Source organism: Emydura macquarii, unplaced genomic scaffold (assembly GCF_026122565.2).
Source record: "Emydura macquarii macquarii isolate MOO-44397 ecotype Brisbane River unplaced genomic scaffold, CSIRO-AGI_Emac_v2 contig_2473, whole genome shotgun sequence".
NCBI classification, from domain to species: domain Eukaryota; kingdom Metazoa; phylum Chordata; order Testudines; family Chelidae; genus Emydura; species Emydura macquarii.
The window spans coordinates 19,230,425-19,255,654 of record NW_027132610.1 but is presented as its reverse complement, the minus strand read 5'-3'; the positions used below and the strand labels follow the sequence as shown (position 1 = coordinate 19,255,654).

The window sequence follows — 25,230 nt, the reverse complement described above, 5'->3', positions numbered from 1 at the left end:
TTCTCAGCTCCCCGTAGTATTGCAGTGTGGGGAGTTGCTCTTTCGCACATGCAGCACCATCTGTTTGGAACTCTTTCTCCTTTGGAAATACTGAGTCACTTCTACCACCTCTCACTTTAAAAATCTTTTTTTCTTCTTTGTGAGTCTCCTACACCATAAAGGATTTTGTAATGTTGTTTACACAGGACACTGTAAATTTTCCAGTGTATACACTGAGGTGATAGTTACTTTTTCCCCCTCTTAGGAACAGTGTGAGCTATTTTAGTTAATTTTTTTTTGTAAAAAAGCAAAACTTTAATAAACTATTTTCTTGAATACAACACAGAGCAGATTATTTTTTAAACAAGCAATTCCCCACCTGCTTCCAAACAGAGACTACAATAAACTAAAACGAAACAAAACTAAAATCACTAAAGAGACAATCTACCTTTCACTTTATTACTTAGTGACTGCTATATCTTACATCAATTAATCCATGAGTTTCTACTACAGAGAATTATTTCTAGTAAAGCATCAGAGTATTTTTACCTTTAGCTGAGTGTGGTAGCATTAGTTGCGGTGGATGTAATTTAGGAATACTAATGTATAATGATTGGCATCCTTTCATTTGTGAGAGATGGTGGAAATTGCAGCCTAAGATGCAGATGGTTTGCAATGTCTCATGTGCTAAATAGACCAATTTGAGATTTGCATAATCTTGGGTAGTTATTGCAAATACATGTCTTGGTGAGGAGCTGCTTGCTTCCTACAAGCTCTTTTCTCTTCAAGCTGTAGGAGTCAGCTCCTGTCATGGATTTTGATGCCCTGATGGAGACAATGGTATCACTTGTTATGATCACTTTGCCAAGGTTTCCTATCGGTCAGGATCAATCCCAAATTTCTTCATATCTTGCTTGCATGTGTCTTTATAGCGAAGCTTGGGGTGGCCTGTTGTTCTTGTTCCCTCTGATAGCTCCCCATATAACATGTCCTTAAGTATGCATCCATCTTCCAACCTGATCAGATGGCCCAGCCTACAGAGTTATCTCTGCTTGAGCAGGACTGTCACACTTGGTCCCTTTGCCCTTTGAAGAACCTCTGCATTGGTAACTTTATCTTGCCATTTGATGCTGAGTATATGGCATAAGCAGTGTAGGTGGAAAATGTTCAACCTTTTCTCCTGATGAGCATAAGTTGTCCATGTTTCTCCACCATACATGAGAATGCTGGAGATGCAAGCTTGGTACACTAGCATTTTGGTCTTGATGGTAAACTTTGCGTTGTTCCATGCTCTTTTAGTTAATCTACTAAAAGTGGTGGCAGCCTTTCCAATGCGAACACTTAGTTCTTCATCCAGTGAGAGTTAAGTATTGTAGGTACCTGGTCAGTGAAACAGTCACTGTATAGCTATATTGGGTTACTGGACTTTCCCATATCAATGTATTGGTCTAGCTTAAGAGGGGGATGTTGGAAACGCCGCCCCCCCACCCCGGAAAGTCACAAAATGGGTCCCGATAAGCAGCTTCCCAAACACACACTTGGGGGACAATTACAAGACAATGGGTCAAGCTATTAGCAGGAAAGATGCCACTTCCAGGCGCCAGCCTGAAGATACACAGCCTTTTTGCCAATGCTGGGAATCTAAAATTCAAAAGACCATGAAACGGTTACAAAGACTCTTTGGAGAGAGGGAGGGGAAGTTGTCAGTGAGCAGTTTGTGTGGGGGAATGAACTGGCATGGACCCAGAGACAGGTCCTGTGGCAATGTCTGAAGCAGATGGGGCCTTGTGCAGCTTCCAGGAGACGGTAAGCCTTAGGGAAAGGCAGGTACGCATGCAGACTGTCTACTGTGTTAAGATGATTTTCTCTGAAATCCTTTGATACTAAATAAACAATACAGTGCTTTAAGAAGGCCGTTTGGTCATTGGATACTACTGGTCACAGCTCCTGAGGAACAGAACTGCAGGTACTAAACATAAGCCAGACCTGCTGAAGAAATCATGGCTCGCACCAGAGCATAGCAGCCCAAGGTCTGGTCGCAAGGTGGGAGAATCACATGATCCCACCTTGAGAGAGGTCCCTCTGCTCAGGGAAAGCAGGAGGAGTCAGAGAGGCAGTTAGCCAGGTTACTGGGATGGGGCACTTGACTAAAGGATGTAACAGATGAACAAAATGTTTTGTGGTGGCAGTGTCACTACATGCACTTAAAATATTGCCTGGACTTCCAAAAATAATTTACACTGTCCAGAAAAGGATTAATTTTCTCAAGCCTAAGGATCAAACATACCATGTGTTAAAGAGAAATGTGGTCTAAAAGTAACTGACAAAAAAACCCACCACCTGATTAAAAAAATATTGTAAAAAAGAATGCTCAGTGGATTGATTTTTCTTTAGTCAGGACTAGATTGTAGCTCATTCTGCACATCTGTGCAGGGGAGTTAGGTGCCCCTTTACTCCCCTGCATTGTCTACCTGCATTGCAAGACAGGGAAAGCAGCCGCAGTAGGGCCCCTGCACCACCAATGAGGTGGGCTGGTAAGGCAGGGAGTAGGCTGAGCCTTGGCTCTTTCTCCCTATAAGCCAGGCAGCACAGCTGCAGTTGGGATTACACATTATGCCAGGCATAGGGCTGACACAGGTTCTGTCCTGCCTCAGCAGGGGAAAGGCAGGAAGCTGCTTCCCAGGCATCTTCTGGAACAACAAGCTATCCCTGCCATGGAGCTCCTGGCAAAGCCCTACTCTCCTTTAAAGAGTGAGCCATATTAACCAATGTATAGATACTACACACACCTTTCCCCCCTTCCCTGATAAGGAAAAAGAAAGACAGTTAAAACCCCACCACATACCCTTTGTAAAATGGATTTTTCTGAATAAAATAAATGACTCATTTGCTTGTTATAAGACCTTAGCTGTAACAAAAGAAGGTGCTGTTTACTTCATCTGCACAGTTTGGGAATTAATCTCTGAACATGAAACTAATGAAATCAAATACAGGAAACATTTTAGGAATATAGCGTAGTTAAAATTTCACAAGCACCTGACATGTTTAACCCAGTGTAAAGTCATATATGCAGCCTCAACACTCTGAAGCAAATACATCCTTGGGGCCAGTTAGGTCTGTTTAAATTGTGAAATGGACATTTCTGGGGAGATAGGGGAGGAGGGAAGGGAAGGCGGAGGGCATTTATCATAACCCACTCCTGAGGCACAGATAAAGCGGCAAGTTCTCATTCAGATTTAATACCTTAAGTAGGCAGATTACTTATATGGAGAAGTATTAATGCAAAAACTTCTTGCTAAGAGTCTTGACATTTGAGAAACAATCTGCTTCAGATATAAATGAAACACTGGACTCTGATGATACTTGGAGATTGAAGGGTGAACAGGGCTGTGGAATCAGGATTTAGAGCCAACTTGATTATTTCACTGACTGGAATATTTGCTTCAGATGGCTAAAAGATTCCAGTGGGATAAGAATATTTGTTCTTTAGAGAAGGGAATAAAAGAAAAAAGATCTGCATGCACCTTTGTTATCAAATATATTGTTTATTATTGTATGCAGTGTAGTAATATGGCAATTGCTCTGAATACTTTTATATATTTAATTGTTGATGTAAATTATTTCCCTCCTCTTAAGAACAGATCAGCCTGAAATGCAATGTCCCACAACAAATATTACAACATGTGATTGACAAAGATGAACAAAGACCATCAAACAGATGACTGTGTCGCTGCAAAAACAATAATGCTGCTTGCAATCACAATTTAAAATCTCTCAATGAAGGTTAATGAAGAGGGGTTATCTTCATCTAATCTTCTTTCTAGTATTTGATTTTTCATGATGCATTTGCTTAAGTCCTAACCAGGACTGCCATAATAAAAGTCCTGGTATCACTACCCATATGCCATTAAAAAATACGAGGTAGATCCAGAGATAAAGCCAGTTACTGGTGTTTAGGTTAGGACTTCCAATGAGCCAATCTGGGCAGAATGTCATCCACCCACCATATAGTTCACAAACACACAATGTAATCTGTATGAAATGCCTGTAAAGAGGAATAAAAAAAAAACAATTAGGCAACTGCAATAAAAATTAGTGCTGGCCAGAAAACCATTTCTGTTTCACCCATAATTTTCAAGGTTTTGAAAATTATTTTAGTTCTGATGCAGAACAAAAATGGAGACTTTTGAAGTATTTTTTCAAAAACAATCACAAAACCCATCCCAGAATAGTCAATAGTGTGGTGATTAGCTGGGATATGGGAGACTCAAGTTCAAGTCTTTGCTCCGAATTAGGCAAAGCAGGGACTTGAACCTGGGTCTCATCCCAGGTAAGTGAATATCTTATTCTGGGGTCTGGTTTTGATCAAAAATCCCATCGTATGCCTGAGAAACCTTCTTTATGAAATTTTTGTCAAAATCTGTATTTTTCCAAGAAATATTTTGGTTTTTGACAAAACAGCATTTTTCAAAGAGACAAAAAAAGTCAAATTTTTGGCCACTCTATCCTAGCACTTATACAATGCTTCATGTGTTCAAAGCACTAGTACTTTTTAACCTGTACAATTTAACAAGCTTATTTTCTTGGTCTGCTAATCATTACAAGCAACATTTACATTAAACTAGCAGAGTTTACTAAGCCACAATAGGTGGATGGAATATGCTTAATTTACTTGTGCTACTTCGGTCCCAGCTTCTATCTATACTAAAGAACCACATTTAGATTCCACCCAAAATAAAATAGTTTTTTAACGTCAGGACAGTGTGCGTGTTTAACAGCAGCATGGAACCAGGTTTCCCAACACTGTTGAATTTGTTGTATAGAGAGAACTGACTCTGTTTGGCAAAAAGAAATTTTACAATGGTGCTGTACTTAATTCCAGGTGCTGGTGTGTATACAAACATACATGAACCCATTATTTATTTATTTTCTTATCCAAAATAACTTTAGTTATGACAAGACTTTAAGAAGAAAATGGAGGTTATTTACCTGTACCTGGAGGTTCTTCAAAGTGTGCAATCCTTATCTGTATTCCACATACAGGTACGCATGCGCTCTATGTGCCTGAGACCGGAAAACTGGCAAGTAGTGTTCCTTGGTCTGCATCTGCGTCCTGGTGTTCGTTGTGCTCAGCACTAGGAGTTATAAGGGGAGGTGCAGACTGAACACTTCTCTAGTTCCTTCTCTGCTGCAAACCCAGATGTGATCTGAAGCAGAGGGGATGGAGGGCAGGTAGTGGAATGCAAACATCTCAAAGAACCTCCAGTTACAGGGAAGTAACCTCCATTTCCTTCTTCAAGTGCTCGCTCCTATGTGTATGCCACGTGAGTGACAGAGGTAAGCAGTATTCAAACAGGAGGGGAATGCGAAAATGTGGGCAGTGTAGATGTCTGCAATACCACTGTCCCAATGGCTGCGTCTGCAGAAGAGGCTTGGACTAAAGCGTAATCCTTCATGAAGGTGTGGATGGAACTCCTGGTAGCCACCCTACAAACGTCCAGTGTAGGTACTTCTCAAAGGGATGCCACTGAGGTTGCCTGTGCTCTAGTGAAATGGGCACTCATCCTGTCTGTGATAACCAATAGCAAAGATGATGCAGCCAGAGATCCACTTAGACAGCTTTTGAGCAAATAACGCTTGTCGTCATCATCACTCAGCTACAGTGATGAATAGTCCAGGCGTTCTTCTAATTGGTTTTGTTCTTTGTAGGTAAAACTTAAAGCTCGTCTGACTTTCCATGGAGGAAAAAGTCTCCCCTCCTCATCGGAAGCATAAGGTTTTGGAAAGAATACTGGTAAGTGAACGGCTCGATTTATATGGAAGTCGGAGATTATCTTTGGGATGAATTTTGGGCGAAGACAAAGGGACACCTTTTCCTTATAGAACACGGTGTAGGGCGGGTTGGCTATGAGTACTGCCAGTTCACTCAACCTCCTGGCTGATGTGATCGCGTCAGGGAAGGCAACCTTCACAGACAGATGGGACATTGAGCATGTAGCCAATGGTTCAAAGGGTAGACCCAAAGTAAGCTAACAGAAAGTCCTGGCGTCTTGAGAGTGACAAGGTAGTCTAGAATAGCATGAATACCTGCTATCTCAGGAAATAATTAGTTCTGTTGCATCCAGGTAGAGAAATGCTTCCATTTATCTAGATAGTATTTTCTGGGCAAGTGTTTTCTGCTATGGTTGAGAAGAGCTTGAACATGAGTGCTCCAGATATCATCTGACATCCATCCAAATACCAGGATGTGAGATGCAGAGAGTCTGGGTTGAGATGTCTGATCCCACTGTTCTCCTGAGTCAGCAGAAGTGGGAAGGATTGAATGCTGATGGGAGGTTGGGTCGACATTTGGAAACCAAAATTATCTGGGCCAGTTGGGTGCAACAAGATTGAGTCATGCTTTGTCATGGCAAATTTTCCACAGAACCTGGGGAGCAGTGAAATGGGAAGAAAGGAATACCTGGACAGACCACCTCAGGACAGCAGAAGGCATCACACTTGAAGTCTTGAGCTAGTACTGCTCTGGAGCAGTATATGTTAAACTTCTTGTTTGTCTGGGAAGCAAACAGGTTCCAGGATGGTGTTCCTCACTAAGTGAAGGTTTCGTTTAGGACTGAATTGTGAATATCCCACTCATGGTCTGTGGAGAAGTGCCCGCTGAGACTGTCTGCCAGAGAGTTTTGTGCACCAGGGAAGTACATCACTGAGATCGTGATGGATACAGCAGATCCATAAGTGTACTGCTTCTACATTTTGGGGATTTTGCTCCTCCGTGTTTATGTAGAAGACAGCTGTCATATTGTCTGACATTATCAAAAAATGACAGGATCATATAAGAGGGAGAAATGTATTGTGGGCCTGTCTGACTGCTCTTGACTCCAGATGATTGATATACATTTTGACCTCCTGAGGCATCCATATATCTTGTGTCATGCTGTTGCCCATGTCGGCTCCCCAACCTATAAAGATTTATAATGTGATTATGGTCACGTTGGGTTATCGGCGGGGTAAGAACGGCACTCTGGTGCACACTTGTTCTGGGTTCATTCACCCATTGAGGGAAGCCATGACATTGGCGGGAACTGTTACCGTGGTATTCATGTTGTCTCAGTGGGCAAAGCCAGGCCTATAGGCAATGGAGGTGAAGCCTGGAAAGCAGCATTACATAAGTACAGGAAGCCACCTTGACAAATTTGAGGTCTGCAGGTGATTTGCCTTGTCACACTGTTCACAATTTGTAATCTGTCCACAGGAAAGTAGGCCCTTGCTGAGGTCGGGTCTATAAAGTCTATGGTCTGTATGGGAGTCAGTGTGGATTTCTCCATGTTGCCACAGATTCCCAAAGATGACAGAAAGTAGAGCAAAGATAAGATTGCCAGCTGAACTTCCTGGCTAGATCTGCCTGTGTGGAGCCATTCCTCCAGGTGTGAGAAGACAGTGTAGGCCTTTCCATCTGATCTGTGCTGCCACCACGAAGCAGACCTTTGTGAAAGCCCTGGATACTGTTGCGAGCTCGAACAGGAGTACTCTGAACTGGAGGTGTTCCTTTCTTACTAGAAATCAGAGGAATCTTCTGTGGGAGGGGTGAATGTCCACCTGAAAGTAAGCATTTTTCATATAGAGAACTGGAAACCAGGTGTTTGTTTCCAGGGAGGGAATTACTGGTGCCAACATAACCATGTAGAATTTTAATTTGCAAATAAAAATATTCAGTTAACACAAGTTGAGAATGGATGTTCATCCTCCCTTTTTCTTGGGAACTATGAAATATTGGGAGTATAACCTTTTGCCTTGCTGCTGAGGTGACACTCATTCTATAGCCCCTCGTTTGAGAAGAGTCCACTTCCTGTTGGAGAATCTCCTTGTGAGAGTGGTCTTGGGAAGGGGTTTTGTGGTGGAGAGAGGAAAAAACTTAATGGTGTAGTCACTTGTCTGTTATAGTCCTCAAGTGGCTGCCATCAAAGGTTCAGGGAGCAGCTGGGGATGGCATCAATGATGGATCACAGTTTTGGAGTATCCTGTAAAAAGTAACTCTTGGTTGGTGGATAGGGTTGGGTGGCTGATGTCAAGGTGAATGAAGCTGGATACCTTGGATCTTTGCATCTTCTAGCGCTTGCATGGTTGAAAAGCTTTGGAAGAGGCCTTGGCTCATATACCTGTTTATGGTATTTCCTCTTCAGAGCCAGGGTATAAATGCTCAGGGAGCAGAGTGTTGTCCTGGAATGTAAGTCTCTTAATGAGTGTAAAAACTCCTCAGTCTTCTCATTAAAGAAGTTAGACTCAAAGGGCAGATTCCCAATGATATTCTGAACCTCCCAAGGGAGCCTCAAAGACTGAAGCTATGATTCACGCCACATGACTATCGCAGTTGCTATGGCTCCAGATGTGATAGCCACAGCATCTACTGCAGCTTGAGGCAAGGTCTTTACTACCAGTTTACCTTAGTTGATGAGGGCTTGGAATTAGGCCCTCTCCTCCTGAGGAAGTTTGTCTTTAAATTTCAGGAATTAGAAGTAGATCGCAAAAAATCATACTTTGCTAATAGGCCTGGTGTTTAGTGATTTTAAACTGGAGGCTGCTAGATGAGAATACCTTCCTCCCTAGAAGATATTGGAGGGTTGGTCATGGGGTTTTCCTACCTGGACCCTTCCAAGGCTACTTGAACTACTAGGGAATTGGGGTCAGGGTGAGCGAATAAAAATTCTGCCCCTTTTCCAGGTACAAAATATTGTCTCTCAGCCCTTTTAGAGGTAGGGGTGTAAGACACAAATGTGTGCCATACAATTCTGGCTGGTTCCAGGATGGTCTCATTTACCAGGAGGTCCACTCAATTGGGACCAGTGGATGTCCAAGAGCTTGTGCTGCGTATCATGGACCTTCATAAGACTGGACACCACTCTCTGCAAAAGTTCTTGGTATTGCTTCAGGTCATCAGGCAGGGATGGTGAATATCCTTCACCTCACCTGATGAGGCTAAACCTTTCAATACTGCCATACTGGTGAATCCAGTTCAATATCTTCCTCTTCTACATGCTCTGGCTGATTGCTGTTGTCTAGAGGAAGAGGGTCAGTGAGACTCTCACACGGAACCAGGGTGCTGTGCATAGGGATCCCATGCAGACCAGTATGATGGTTCAAAGGCTGGTGAGGGGGTGAACCCCAAGGCACAGAGCACCAGTGGACCCTCTGGTAATCACGTCTGGGTGGACAACAGGTCCAAAACAGTTTAAATTAAATTAACCTCTCTATGTGGAGATGAAGGCTCATCTTGGAGGTTGGATTCAGCCAATGAAAAGGTCAGATCCAGCTCCACTGGCAGTGCTGTTGGTACCAGTACATGGAGACTCTGGCTTGTGAATGAAGCAGGAGACAGATCCTCCTCCTCTGGTATTGAAACATCACTTATAAAGGCCAGATCCGAGAGAAGAGAAGACTGAACGTAAGTTAGAGCGAAGATATCCTCCAGAGAGGTATACATCTCAGACTAACTGGAAGTGCATGGTGTTCAGGTAGTTGGTGCAGACAGATCTGGCACATCCATCATATGCTCAGGGATTGGCAGATCCTTACAGGGCTGGGCCAGTACTGTCAAAAATAATTATTCTTGCCTGGAGCTGTTGATTGGTGCCAGTGGATGCTGATCTTTCAGCTTGCTAGCTGGCACCAGAGTTGGTACTAATGGATCTTTGCTCCTGTGCTACTTATTCTGATGGTTGGGAGGTTTAGGCTGGCCTAAGTCTTTAGGACCTGAGCCCAAGGACTCACCCAATCTGAAAGGAGTCAAGGAGGGATCCCTTCTTTCGTAAGCAGATCTGGAATGGGATCTGGTTTTGTATCCGTGAGCATGTCCCTTACTCTAATGAGAGGCCTCAGACAGTGAGACCTGGCCTCTGCTCCAGAGCTCATGCTCAGAGGAATGCTGCTCGCAGATTGAGGCCGATGTACAGGAGTGTCCTCCCAGCCTGGATCTCACTGGGGTCTCATGGCTTTCCCACGAGGCGCATCCTCAGTTAAAGCTCTTCTCCCTTTTGGGTTCAGATAGGGAAGGAGCAGCAGGTGCCGCACTTGGCAGAGAGGTGAGCCTCCCCATGCCAGTAAAGACAGCATTGATGGTTGTTGCTGACAGAAAAGGAATGGCGGCAGGAGACAGTTCTTAAACCCCAGAACTCTGGGCACAGACCTTCTTTTGGTGGCAAGGGGAGGAGGATAGCAGGAAGGATTCCTGAGGTGGGGAAAAACTACTCTATATTAACTATAAAAAGCTACCAAAAAAGCACTAAAAACAGTAAAATTCTAAGAACTATTAACAATTTGTTCACAGGTAAGAAGACAATGGAGCGGCTTCAGACACAGAGTATTCCAACTCAGGCCATGCAGCGATCAGAAGAAACTGGAGAGACTGTCAGTCCGTACCTCCCTTTATATCCTCAGTACTGAGCTTGAGGAACGCCAGGGCACAGGAGTGGACCAATAGACACTGCTCACAAATTCTTCTATCTCCAGAACATGGAGTGCCTATGTACCCATGTGTGGAATACACATAGGGACCAGTGCACTCGAAGAACTACCAGTTTCTATGCCTGCAGGCCCCCATGAGGGGAACTAGGAAAGACAAGACTGCACATACCCCAAACCAAAGTATAGTGAAACTAATAGATCTAGGTACCCACACAAGAGGGGATGGTATTTGAAAAGACCAAAGGCCTGAATTTCTCTTCAAAAAGCAGAAAGTCTCCTCTGACTGAGATCACTGACTTTCAAGCTACTATTAGCAGGTAGCTCCAAGGAACAGCTATGAACTGAGACACTGATAATAGCAAGTTAAACTATAACCACCAATCCTTCTCCTTTGTAACTTAAATTTTTGCACCTGCCTCTAGCTGTGTCCACATGGGACTAAGAGTAAATGCTTTATTTATTTATTTAAAGATAGCACATTATTTAAATAATTAGGATCTCTTTCTTGATCCAGGAGTTACAATTGCTGCCTGCATGTTCCTACGGGTGAAAGACCCTCTGCTCTAAAGGAGGCACCAGGCAGTGCGAGCTGTCCTGCCTGATGATGCAATCATCTCAAATCACCAAAAGCAACTCATGGAGAGACTGTAGGCTCTACCCATGCAGGTGCTACAACTTCGGAGTGGAGGCTCAGATGATCTAAAGTGACCTTACAGTTACTACGACATGGCTGTCCACTGTTACAACTATCCTTGAAATACTCTCTGGAAACAGATTAAGCAACGTTTTGCACAGCATACAAAGGTGGACAGTCAAATGTCCTCTCTCATAATATTCTCCTGTGTTCCACACTTCTGCAGCTTGAAGACAGCCTAATAGCCCAAGTGTTACTTCAGATCTTAGTTTTCTACAGTACAGCATCTTTTCCCAGCCAACGTATTGATGCAAGAACCTATTCTGTTCATGCGCTTTGCACCAAGTAATTGTCTGATTTCTAACAGCACTTACCGATAGTACTTATCTTTGATAATAGCATAAATGAGGATCAGTGCTAGAAGCCCATCCAAGACAACAGTTAATATTTCCAGAGACACAATGGTTGGATCAGAATAAAGCCACCTTGCATCTGCTCTTCCGTATTCTTTCCCTAAACAATTAAACATAACAGTTTAGAACAGTTAGAAGGTAACTCCTTAGTGGGTGTGAGAACAGACAATACTGGCACCTCTGAATCATAATGCATTGATGAAAGATTATGGGTAACATTTTCAAAAGCACCTAAGTCGCATCGAAAGCCAATGGGACATAGGTTACTCAAAATTTTACTTCATCAAAGGATGTTTGAGGTGAGCATACAGATGCTTCAGAAATACAATTACCACTGTTTATTTGCTAAAGTGACTGATCATTTCTTTCAAAGGAATTTTTTCCCCAAATGTGGGTGTCCATGTTCATAAAGTAACTTCTACACAAAAGAAAAACAGAAAACTAGATAAAAAAAGACTTTAGGAATAAAGACAGAACAGATAAAGTACACAAGAGGGGAAAAAAGCTGATTAACCAACGTGGATAATAGGGGTTAGACAAATTCTGGAGGAGATTAGTTTCTAGAATTCAGCTATTTCTCCACCCCACACACCTTAAAACTAACCTTATATTTTACAGTGCTCCAAGCTAAGGAGAACCAAATTCTGTTCTGTTACACCCACAGATCCCTACTAGCTATATTAAATGAGGGAAGAGTTTGACTCATTTTCTCATTTACATCCATAAGGAATCTACATTTAAATAAGGCAGTAACTGGAAATGGACTGCACATATTTGTCTGTACAGCTAGATCCAGTTACGGTACCATAACCGACAGAAATAATTCCCCTAGAGTTGAAGGGGCAGACACGATGGTGATGAAGGCCACAGGAGTACTAGGTGGATAGATGCAGGAGTTTTCTAATAAAAAAAACTGTCCTAATGGAAAAGATATTCAATAAATAGGATTCAATATTTAATGACATAACTCACTAAGACATCAAGGAGGGAAGAGGACACTATTTAAAGAAACAAAAGTCATGTAGTACTGAGAGCTGTCCATAGCTGACAGTCTGTATTGAGTTGGTATGAACTGAATGGTTCACTAAGGCTATTTGATATACAGGTTTGTAGAGCCCTGCACAGATAACAAAATTTGTATCCTCATCCGATCCGTGATTCAGAAACATGGTCCGTGGATATGAAGTGGATATCTGCAGATTTGCAAGGCTCAACAGGTCTGTGTTAGTTTCTGAAGTGCAAAGAATTATTCTGATTTATCAGTTCATGTTATAGTATGTTTGTTAGCAATGTGGACTGGTGTCTGCAAAAATAGCATTGCAAAGACACAATGATATTTGGGATTGTTATGAAGTATACTACAGATGCTCCAGGCATAAAGGAATTTAAAAAGAAAATTATCATAGTCCTGTCTGTCTCACACTGCATGTAATGCTCAGTCTTGCGTTCTCTGTGCACCCAGAACTCCCTTTCTAAGCAATGCATTTTTGGTGCATAAAACTGACAGGATCAGGCCCTTTATCAAAAAAAAACATTAAAAACTGAAGTTATCACTTCATTCTGTAGTTCTATTATGATATGGGTTATAGATGCTCCATTTTAACTAACAAGACTTCTTTAGAATAAGGACAAACGTCAAGAAAATTAGATGCATTAAGTTACCAAAATGTCCGTTTTAAGACTTCATCATGGTGGGATATGAAATCAGAGTTATGTCATTCTCATTAATAACCAAATGTATCTCAGCCTAAATAAGTTAGTCTCTTCAAAGAAACTGCTCCAGCAGTGCATTTTTAGTTACTCATATTTCATCCCAAGAAGCACAAACTTACTGCAGAGGAAACTCACAAGCTATGGTATAATAGCATTAAACCTCAGTAATGCTTGTTTTTCCTCCTTACTTTCTCAAAGGCAGAAGAGCTACTGGGTTTTGTTTTTGGCAACAGATTATTTGGACTAGAGGGGACATTCCCGCAGACTGCCACCTGGGCCTAAAGTAAATCAAATGTTGGATATAAACTAGCCGGAAGCTCTGGTGCCTCAAAGCTTTTCCTACACAAATGAACAGCTGTTCTTCTTTGAGTGAATCCACATGGATTCCACTCTTGGCATGCATGCACCCATGAGCACGAAATTGGATTCTTTAGCCAGCAGTATCTGTTGGGGCCGCGCATGCACTCTACAGTTCCTTGCACTGCACTCCACACCTGACAAATATTCCTGCCCCAATAAAATGAAACCAATACTTACACAGAGATGCAAATATGTTGTCTGACATTGCCACTGTTCCTATTAAAGACAGGTACACAAAGGATCCCTCCTGGTGGGGGGAAAAACAAGACAGAAATATGTTCTAATTTCACCGAAGCATGAGAATATCCATATTAGCACTCAGAATATGATGTAAGACATTCTGGGAATGTCATTGATTAGATAAGGAAACTATTCATAAACACAGAAATCCTGTGTGCAAACACCTAGCAGTACCATGTACTGCATGTGCCTTTCAAAGCATTTTATGCAATAACCTCAGCCAGCATGCATTCAAGTAACCCACTAGTGCCAAAGACACCTCTGTTAAAAAAAAAAAAAAAAAAAAAAAGAGACTATTTTGAGCTGTAAAGTGTCAACTGTCTTAATTTAGGTCTCCTCGTCACACTTCTTTTCCTTTTCCCTCATAAGCATGAGCCCCCCATGCAAATATATTGAGACTGTGCAGCAAATTTGACATCAGAACCAAGATATTTAAAATTGTGAATTTGAACAGGCTACAAAACCTACTCTCCCAAGATCCAGAGTCCACTAGAATATAATCTTGCACTTATACCACATTTTCACTCAGAAAACATCAAAGTATGCACTCAGTTGGCGAGGGAAGGAGAAAAACTCTGACATGAGTGCAGTGGCACCAAAAGGGGGAGAGATGGTTAACTGTTAGCCAGGAATGTTTAATAGTAAATCAGGAAAAGCCGATGAGAAGAACAGAGATCAGCATAAGTAAGCAAGAGAAACAAAGACTGTGAAAGCAAAGAGACAGACAGCCTGTGAAATATCCCTGAAAATATAAAGTTATTCTCAATTCTGTCCCTGCACTAACAGCCTGAAGGAAACGAACTACTGCATGATCTCACTCTAGTTAAAATTTAAAAGTTACCCCATGAGTAAATTCTAAAAATAATCAATTCAGGCGAGGGCTAACTAAATCCAGTGACTAGAACTAGTACCAATGTATTTATATTAAAAAGCTCTACGGGGACGTCATACCGATGACTACAAGAACAGGGAAGGCCACATCACCCCACCTCTGGAGAGAACACCAATAAGAGATAAGAGGGATCTGTTCGGTCAGATGTAGTGTCGGGCAATGTTCCACACTGGCAGCCCTTCAGGATGAAGGTGTCTATTTCTTCCCAGAGCAGTACAGCTCAGGCACCAAAAGAGCAGGCTTCACTGCAAAGCTGTACCAGCGTGCTGCAACCCTGTTCTAGAGGGATCACCTGTAGACATGCTAGGATAGTTCATTTACCTTCCACTCTGATGAGGTGTTTATTTTTGTGATACCTGTCTACTAGGAACTGCAGTGAGATCACCAATTCATTCTGCATTCAAAAGGCACTGAACAACTTTCATCATAGAATAGCTTTAGGGAATTATCAACCTGGGCTGGAGTAAAAAAGGTTTTCTAGAGGTGAGAGTCCATCATTAGGACTGTTCTAAAACAAAAAACCACAAACAAACAAAGAAGAACAACCCCGTAACACATATGGCTGCATCATGACAGATTTGGAAAGATGTATTGGATTTGTAACTCAGCAATGAAAGTGATGCATAATTTTTCATTCTGGGCCCCACTCCCACCCTGCAAGCTCTTTGCCCAGTATTTTTTCTACCCCCCTTGCAAGGAACGGGGAGTGAATGACAAAGTGGTAGGGAGAGGGACAACTGCATCAGCAACTTTTCTTCATACATCTGCTGCAGAGAGGGAAAGGCAGGAAGAGAGTCACAGGGATTGGCAAAAGAACAGGAAGTCACCAAATCTAAGGCAAAGCAGCATTCTGACTCTATGGCCAATCTTCTGTCCAACCATATTGAACATAAATAGGAAAGCAGCAAAGGGAAACCCATATATCAAACAGCAAAGACAAAAACTCTGACAGGTACAATATGGCTGAACTACTGTTGTGGTAAAAGCATAAAACTCTCATCATTCCACTTTCAGCTTTAACATCGGAGGGTTTTTTGCATAATTTCATTAAATTTCAAATATATCACTAAGTATGTTTTTGATGGACACTCAGATACTGCAGAGGTGTTCAGATACTACAGTGATGAGGCCATATAAATTCCTAGATTAGATTGTTTATTTTAGTCTTTATGATAAGAAATCCTGTCAGTAAAGTTCACAGACCTGGTCTTTGATCTCTGATGACATGGTAAAGCCCTTGATCTTAGGTTCCTATTCTTAGGGACCCCTGTTCTTTAAATATAATTCTGTGACGCAGCTGCACCTTCATTAACAAAACTGAACAAGAACACAAAATAAACTGTATTTTAAAAAAGGATCCCAGAAAAAACAAAAGGTTAGGTTGTAACCGTTTTAAAGCAGGTATTGTGCCAATTAGGAAAACAGATCAAGCAAACCGTTCTACTTAAAATGAAGCATTAATAGTCCCTTGTGCATATATTAGTAACCTACATCCTTGCCATCCTAATAGTTTTTAAAACCCACATAGAAAAAATATTTAGCCAATGCTATGTCAGTGACATTTTAGTATTGCTAAGTCACATTGCAAAACTCAAGAAGTAATACAATTATTAGAACGGGAAAGCACAATTGTAGAATGGTTGGCTCGCTGCTGGTGCATCCTCTTGTGGTTGGGCATAATGTACTGCTCTTTTGCCTCTAGGACTTCCGGGTGATGGTTGCTCCAGTCCTGTGGCGATCTGCCTCTTCTTGCAACTTAGCCCTCTGGCCAAGTCACATTTTAGTTCTACCCCTTCTGGGATTACAGAGTCCAACAATAGTCCAATGTCCTTACAAAAGGTCTTCAGCCTCATGCTCCTCATACCCTCGTCTCAGGGCTCTCAGTTGAGCTTATCCCCTTCTCAGGGACCTCCTGCCACCTCACCAGTGGCTGGTAGGGAACCCAGGCCCTCCCACTACAGAGGGTTCCAGCAAAGGTCTATTCCACCTAACTTCCTTCTGCTGACTCCCTGAACTCTTCCTACTGCAGCCTTTCAGGAGGTCTCTCCCAAAGCCTAAGTTCACCCTTTTTTTCCAAGCCAGGACTCACAAGGCGCTCTTCCTGAATCCCCCAATAAATCCCAATCCAAAAATACAAACTTAAACCAACTTCTGCCCTCCTCAGGCTTGACCTTTCAAGTCTCAAAATTCCCCTTGCTCTGTTCCTCCACCGAACACCTGCCAGGTCTCTCTCCCTGGAAGTTCATACCCCACCCTCTTATCAGGGTTGCTCGCTACTGCAGCCTGCTCCACCTCCCCGACTGCTCTGTGTCTCTCCTGCCAGACTTCTCTACTAAGGTCTTGTCTACACTAGGAAGATTGGTGATGCAAGTTACAGCAATGATCAAAAAGCGCTGTAATTACAATGCTTGTGCCTGTCCACACAGTACTCGTCGTGTCACCGAAGTGTGTCCACAGTGGGTGCTCTAGCATCGACAGTGAGAGCAGTGCACTGGGAGCAGCTATCTCACTGAGCGACTCGCCATCTTGTGCTGCTAGGAGTTGTGGGAAGGCGGTGAGGATCGCAGTGCAACATGGGTGCAGGCTCAATGTCCTATGATGCAGTGATTTCCATCCCGTCATTCCATAGGTTTCCAACTGCGTTTCGTGGTATTTTTCAACAGCTCCAATTTCCTGAGCACCTGCCATCTCCATCTGAAAGGATGGATCCTGCACTATTCTCCAGTGTTGTCAGTGTTCTGAACACATCACGGCTGGTCATGCAGTATATCATGAGCTCCCAAATGAAACAGGAATCCAAGGCACTTGAACTGCTGTGTGCCGTGCAAACAAACGACACTGGATTACTGTTTGCATTCATGGAGTATCTGCACACGGTGCACTACCACTTTTGGGCATGTGAACCAAGCACTGAGTGGTGGGATTGCATTGTTATGCAGGTCTGGGATGACAAGCAGAGGCTGCAGAACTTTTGAATGTGTAAAGCCACCTTCCTGGAACTGTGTGGAGCTCACCCCTGCCCTACGGTGCAAGGACACCAGAGCTGCCCTCTTGGTGGAGAAGTGCATGCAATCACCATGTGAAAGCTGGCAATTCCAGACTGCTACTGGTCAGTCGCTAATCAGTTTGGAGTCAGGAAGTCCACCACTGGAGCTATGTTATCACAAGCATGCAGGGCCATTAATCGCATTCTGCTACAAAGGACTGAGTCTTGGAAATGTGCGTGAAATAGTAGATGACTTCACAGCGATGGGATTCCCTAACTGTGACAGGGCAATAGATGGCACACGTCCCAATTTTGGCCCCGGACCATCTTGCGACAAAGTGCATCATTAGAAAGGGGTACTTCTCTATGATACTGCCAGCGCTTGTGGATCACTGTGTGCACTTCACTGACATCAACGCGGATTGGTCAGGGAAGGTGCATGACGCATGCATCTTCGGGAACACCGGCCTGTACAGAAAGCTGCAATCGGGTACTTTCTTTCAGACCAGAAGATTCCAATGGGGGATGTTGAAATACCCATAGTGATCCTGGGAGACCCAGCTTACTGCCATGACTCATACAGACAACCTGGATAACAGCAAGAAGCGCTTCAATAACAGGTTGAGCAGGTGCCAAATGACCATTGAATGTGCTTTTGGGAGATTAAAAGATTGCTAGTGGTGCCTTTATGGCAGGTTAGACCTAAATGAGGAAAATATCCCCATGGTTATAGCTGTCTGCTGTGTGCTCCATAAAATTTGTGAAGATAAGGGTGAAAAGTTACCACCCCTGCCCACCCCCCAGATAGAGCACAGATGTGGGTTGCCTGTGATTGCTATCCAGCTTGCACTGTGTATCAATGTGAGGTGCAACCACCATGTGGAAGAGACAAATAAAAATTCCTTATTCTTCACAGTGTATGTCTTCCATTAGCTAACAATTATTCACAGCATACACAAAATGCTGGGCTGGAGGGGAGAAAACAGTGAGGGACAGCATGAGCTATGACAGCATGAGCTATGGGTGTAAGTCCAGCTATCGTTCTGGAAGTTGTCTGAAGGGGTGGAGTGAACAGGGTACCGAGATGGGCCAGGAGTTTGGTAAAAATGTGTGGGTGGAGTTTGAAGAGTACATGGAAAGCAGTTCTGTATTGGCTGCAAGGGGGGTGAGCACGCATGAATTCAGTCTGATTAGTGACTTTAGCAGCTCCGTTTGCTCCTGTATGCTTTGATCACGCGCTCACTTTGACCTGCTATCACTCGCTCCTGGTTTTCCCTCCTCTCCTGCCTATCAATTTTCTGATTTTCAGACACAGTGTGTCTCTATGCCCTTTTTTCTTTGTTTTCTGTCTCAGAGGACTGGAGGAGTTCTTGGAATATCTCCTCTTTGCTTCTCCGTGGTCGTTTTCTTATCAGCTACAGGCACTCAGCAGGTGTGGAGGCATTTCCCCTCAAGGGCACATCTGAAGAAACGCAATAAAAATGAACAGAAGCATGACTGTGAGTGCAATAACAGCACTGATACATTACTGTAAAATACCTCTCTTTCACTATCCCCTGGCAAGCGCACAGCTTGGCAGTCAACTAGGGCATGGTGAGTTGAGCCTGGGGGAGAAGCCACTCAAGCTGGGGAAAAGATTCTGGGTGGTTGTTCGGGGTATTGATGCAGGTTGATAGGGACAAAATTTCAAATTATGCCACCATTTTCCATAGGCGGCGGCCATAAAAGCCGATATCTCACTCCTGAGAATAAGCAGGGATGCTAGGGAGCACCTCTTCCATGCGAGCAGCTTCAAACCAGGTCCCTATGCTGCTCACCTATGTGCTGCTTTGGTCCCTGCACAAGGAGTTTCCTACAACCGGGGAAGAAACACAGCAGCTCTGCCAAGGAATCTCCGGCAAAGGACTGGCGAGTAACTCCAGGAAAGTTTCCTAGAGATCTCTCTGGAGGAGTCCCATGAAATCTTGGTGTGCATTAATACACTTTTCCGCTGCACTGCCTCGCTGAACAGGGGAATGGGAAGGACATGCAAACACAGCTATTCTTGTGCCTTTCTATCCCTTCAACCAGCTGTATAATGCAACAAAGCAAAGGACAGCTCTACCTCATGTAACCCAGCAGCATCAGCTCAAAAAAATCACTTACCCAAGCTCCCCTCTCCTGTATCCTTCACATCAGAGCTGGGATTGGCTCAAACCTTCCAGGGACTAGAAGAGGTCCTGGCTCACCATGTAAGCAAATGACCCAGTCCCCTGCTCTGCATCGTCCTCCAACCTGACCTTCTCATCCACGATTTCTTCACTGGAGTGGAGTCCGGTGTCCGCTGCCTCCAGGCCTGTGGAGGTATCCACAGGTCTCTCGGTGGTGGAGGTGGGGTTGCCGCTGAGGATGGCTTCCAGCTCCTTATAGAAGCGGCAGGTCTTTGGCTCAGCACCAGAGCGACGATTTGACTCCCTAGCCTTTTGGTACCCCTGCCGCAGCTCCTTGATTTTTGCACGACACTGCAGCATGTCTCGTTCACAGCCCTTCTCCGCCATTAAATGAGACATTAAACCATACGTATCTAAGTTCCTTCGGCTGGAGCGGAGCTGGGACTGCACAGCCTCCTCTCCCCAAATGCCGATCGGATCTCTGTAAAGGCTTCAGGACTCTGAAACTTGCTCCTCCCCTTGGTCCAAAAAAGCCCAAATTTGATGACTTTTTGGTCATGTGGCCAGACACATCTGTTTAACTGGACTTTTTGAGAGGGCTGAGGATATGCTTCCTAGACAATGAAGGGACAGAAAAGAGTTTCTGTAGGTGACATAATGCGATCCTGGGATGCATAAACATGGGAATCTCAAGTAGGAAGTAGAGAGGTTATTTTAGCTCTATATTTAGCACTGGTGTAACTGCTGCTGGAATAGTGTGTCCAGTTCTGGTGTTCCACAGTTCAAGAAAGATGCTGATAAACTGGAGAGGGTTCAGAAGAGCCACAAGAAGGATTAGAAAACATGCCTTATAGTGATCGACTCAAAGAACTCAATATATTTAGGTTAACAAAGAGATGGTTAAGAGATGACTTGATTACAGTCTGTAAGTATCTTCATGGGGAACAAATATATAATGGGTTCTTCAATCTATCAGGGAAAAGTATAATATGATCTAATGGCTGGAAGTTGAAGAGAGACAAATTCAGACTAGAAATAAGGCATCCATTTTTAACAGTGAGAGTAATTAACCATTTACCAAAGGTCATGGTGGATTCTCCATCACAGACAATTTTTAAATCAAGATTGGCAATAACATAGTCCCTAGTGGACTTTATAGAATCTGTCTGCCTTCTTTTTTGGGGTTCTAGAAATTTCAGCTTGGGGAAGCAGTTGATGTTGTAAATATAGATTCCAAGGCGAGAAGGGACGATTGTGATTATCTAGTCTGACCTCCTGTATAACACAGGCCTTAGAACTTCCCCAAAATAATTCCTAGAGCAGATCTTTTAGAAAAATAGCCAATCTAATTAATGTGGAAGGTGCTCAGATAGCTAGAAGACATATAGATTATGATAGCTGAAACTCAGAGAAGACTGCAGGCTTCTACCGACTACCTCTCCCATGCAGTAGTTCAGCCCCGAGCAAAAGAGAGGAAGGGATGGGAGTCAACATCATCAGGCTGTGGGGAAAATGGAGACGGGCAGAGCAGTGCCCAGTCTCATGCTCCCCCCCTCATCCCCCAGCACAGGTTGTAGGGAAGCACAGAAAGATGCAGTGCAGGCTTGCATAAATATACATTCTTCATCTGTTTATGTCCCACGTGCCTGCTCATAATCTGAAGTGAGTTGACAGGGATGGAGAACATTCTTCAGAAATTGCTCAATCATTTTTTGGCTGTCTGCAGAAACCTTACAATCTGTGCACTTCCTCACCCTGTCACTAGCAAATCTTAAAGGAGTATGTTGCCATGACATCAAAGCCACTTTTTGGAACTAACAGATGAAGTTCTGTGAAAGCAACTGAAATCATTCTGAAAACTTTTCAGCTGATGGTTGATTATCAGTATTTTACACATCACTAACACTAAGTGTGAACTTTGTGTAAACATCGTCCACAGTACTAAATGGAGTGTTGCCCTGCACATTACAGTCTGATTTTCACAGGTGATGAGCAACTCCAGCTCTCACTGAAGTCGGTGAGACTTTTGAAAATTAGGATATCGTTGTGCGTTATGAGCAGATGCATTTGTTGAAGTGACCCAACATCCATAAGATACTGCACAATGCTTGGATTCCTGGGTCCCTCAGGACTTCGTGATGCAAGTCATGATGTGTCACAGAAGCAGAGAGAAACTGATTGTGTGCGCTTCCGTTGATGTCACAGACATGGGAAAAGAACTGAATATAACATTTTAATTTCCTGAAACAAGTGAAAAGTGAAAGGCTGTTTGACTAAAAAGGACATATGTGGTCCAAATCTCAAATTTACAGTGATTTTTCCAGTGCTTGGCTAGATAGAACTAGTTTAAGTTGAGTGTTTTCGCTACTCTCTAAATTTCAACAAGAATTGGGATTTCTCTATAATACCAAGTGAAGCAGTAACCTTTCTTTGGATGAACTGGGAGAAAAAACAGAGTTCTCAATAAGTTCTGCTCAATAAAACAAATCATTCTGACCTTGATTTAAAACTGACAGAGCAATCTACAACACCATAACAAGATGACACAGCCTACAGGTCTGACCAACACCATAAGGTCTTAATTTTCTTGTGAAGAAAAGATTGCGGCAGGTTTCCCACACACAGATGTGTGCAGGGTGGCGCAGCTCGCTGAATGTGCACATCGACGCAGCTCCTGCAGAATGAAGCATTTCAGAACGTCCAAGTGACCGAGCCCTGCCTGCAGCCTCGATGAATCAAGAGACGAAGGACTCGTGAGGCCAGCAGGAAACCACGCTCGTCTCCAAAGTCTTACCTCGGCTGGTCAGATTTATACGTCCACTAATGCAGCAGGAAATGGCCCCCTGACAACAACTGGAGTTCCTGCCTGTGCCTGCGGTTGAACCATGGAGCAGCCGGGCACCGAGGGGTAACAGTGGGACGCAGCGTCTGTGCTGGGAGAGTAGCGCGCCAGCGAAGCAGGTGGTGCACGGTGGGCGGGCAGCAGCGGTGTGTGGTGTCTGGGTTGCGGGTTGGGGCGGGGAGAGTTGGCAAAATGTGCACGCCGGGGCCGGGCAGACCCGCGAGTGTTGGGCTGAGGAAGGGAAGCCGCGTCCCCGCCCCCCGCCACCTTTTCGTACCAGCCCCGCTCCCCAGAACAGCCCCCCCCAGCACTGGCGTCTGGCACCGGCCCGACAATGGGCCCGGCCATTCCCTGCCTCTGCCCAGGCCAGGCTGCCTCCGGCCCGTCCCCCAGCGCTGCCTGCCCCGGGCCCGGCCTCACCAGCGTGCAATGCACCAGCGCGTCGTAGCAGAGCCAGCGCAGCACCCAGCGGTCCGCCGGCGAGCAGCCGCCGCCCAGCCTTCGGCCCAGCGCCCAGGCCAGGCCCAGCTGCGCCGCGCACACCGCCAACGAGCCCGCCGCCGCCGCGCCGAGCAGCGGGGGAGCTGCGGCCCCGCGCCCGGCCATGCCGCCTTCACTCTGCAGCCACTGCCACGGCCCCGCCCCGCCGAGCGAGCGACCCACCCCGCCGCAGCTGGCCGGCCCAGCCCCAGAGGGCTGACGGGGGCTGACACAGAACTGGGCGCGCGGCGCGGGGGGGTGTGTGTGTGTGTGTGTGTGTGTGTGTGTGTCACTCACTCACTCACTGCCAGCCTGCGACAGTGGCCGGCCGCCCTGCGAGAGAAAGACGGGGATTATTGGCCCTGGAGCTGCCGCGGGCAGGGGGTGGGGAGGTGGATGGGGGTGGCACGACCTGTCCGCAGGAGGCTCGTGCAGGGTGGGTTTGGTAATCTCACCGCCTCACGCATAAAGGAAACAAGTCAGAGCGGCTCCAGACCGTGCTCCTGTGTGGGGGAAAGGGGATGTTGAAACAGGACAACAGGGTGATAGAGAGCGAGCCAGGCTGCAGTTGTGGCCATGCCTAGCCGGCCGCTGTGTGTATCACACACAGGCCTCTTCTCCCCCCAGTGCTAGTCACAAGCCTTACACTGAATTTGGCTGTGCCCAGAAATTGCACCACATAGGCCCTCTAAATTCCTCCAGCACTTCCTGCCTCGAGCCCAGCAGCTTGTGACTGAGCTAGTATGTTTCTTTTAGGACATCTAATTAAACACAGGAATTGCCCTACCTGCTCATACCCCAGGTCTTTTTAGTCCAGTATCCTGACTCCAACAGTACCACGTTTTAAAGAGAGTAAAACTCACTTCACCTCAGGGCAAGTTTCATTTTATAGGTACCTTCTGTGTCATAATCCTACTAGCTCTTCATCTGTGCCTAATTAGTTGTACAGAAGTTTGCCATCAATTTATGCTTCTATTTTCCGTTAACTAAATAGAAGGACAATACGATTGCATGTTAACTAAATACTCCAGTCCAGATTGTAGTAGACTCCTAGAGTAATATAAATTCTTAGGTTAGGGGTCTATTACAGTTGTGGGTGGGTGAAGTTCTGGGACCTGCATTGGGCAGGTCAAACTAGATTATCAGAATAGTCCTTTCTGACCTTGTAGTCTGTAGGGCCCAATAGTGCAGTAGAATACTCCAATTGTTACATTTGATACAGTGCCATTTCATTGTTAAAGTTATTTTTTCACTTGGCTCTTGGTACCCTTGAGTCTGCACTGTCCTTATCTTATCCACTTTTAAGTCCTCCTTAAAGACCCACAGCTACCATGCTGCTTTAAGTGAATCTAGTGGACTTGTATATAATTTGCTTGTTTTTGTTCTCTTTCCCCATCTCCCTTGTGTCTGTCCTTAGACTGTGAGTTCCTCAGAGCCGGGGAGATGAGAGTTTAGAAAGTTCCATTCAGGTAGTGGGTATTAACATTAAGTAAATAAAGTAACTTGACAGACTTTGTCCTAATGCCCCTGAGGACAGAGGCCTTGCCTCTGACGGTAGGTGAGCCCTTTCAAGCCATTTTAGTAGGAGATAACTTTAGGGAGCAGAGGGTGACCCTAAAAGAATTACACTACCCTCAAAAGCAGTTTTCCAAATGCAAGAGGACAGTATAGAAGTCTTATGAGGTGTCATTGACCCTGGAGTTAAAAATTGCACAAATTAATTTCTCTCACTCTGCCTTCATCAAGATAGAGGACTGGCACTGCAATTAAATTAGAAGGAACCATGTCTACTCACTACCCAACTTGGATGTAGAAACACAAGACACAGAGGGCCAAACATTAGAGAAGACTGTGGTGTTGGTCTTATCTGCTCAAGTCTTGTAAATCCCAGTGTAAAGGAATGGCACTTTCAGAAAATATGTACTAGATCACCATTCTAGACTTTCATCTCCTTCTACTATAATAGTGATTGCAAAACATGAAGCATCTGGCATTCAACATGGATATGAACTAGGTCTGATGAGGGGTGCCTTCAGCTGGGTATCAGGGCCATAAACAGCATGCAATGGGGAACAGGGAGTAC

At 44.4% G+C, this 25,230-nt stretch overlaps 1 protein-coding gene across 2 annotated transcripts in view; it reads right to left on the bottom strand.

Annotated features, from left to right (window-relative positions):
• EBPL (EBP like) overlaps window positions 1-23,299 on the bottom strand; it is a 58,368-nt gene extending 35,069 nt beyond the window's left edge. Inside the window, exons 1-4 of one of the 2 annotated variants that reach the window (XM_067563086.1) lie at window positions 23,088-23,299; window positions 13,735-13,804; window positions 11,446-11,584; window positions 2,358-4,024 (exon numbers count right to left, since the gene is read on the bottom strand). In XM_067563086.1, coding sequence (XP_067419187.1) covers window positions 3,784-4,024; window positions 11,446-11,584; window positions 13,735-13,804; window positions 23,088-23,273 — 636 coding nt within the window. In that variant the 5' untranslated portion in view covers window positions 23,274-23,299 and the 3' untranslated portion in view covers window positions 2,358-3,783. Of the gene's footprint in view, window positions 1-2,357; window positions 4,025-11,445; window positions 11,585-13,734; window positions 13,805-23,087 lie in introns of those variants that run through there. The other variant, XM_067563087.1, reaches the window with a different exon arrangement.
• Window positions 23,300-25,230: the final 1,931 nt, after the last annotated feature.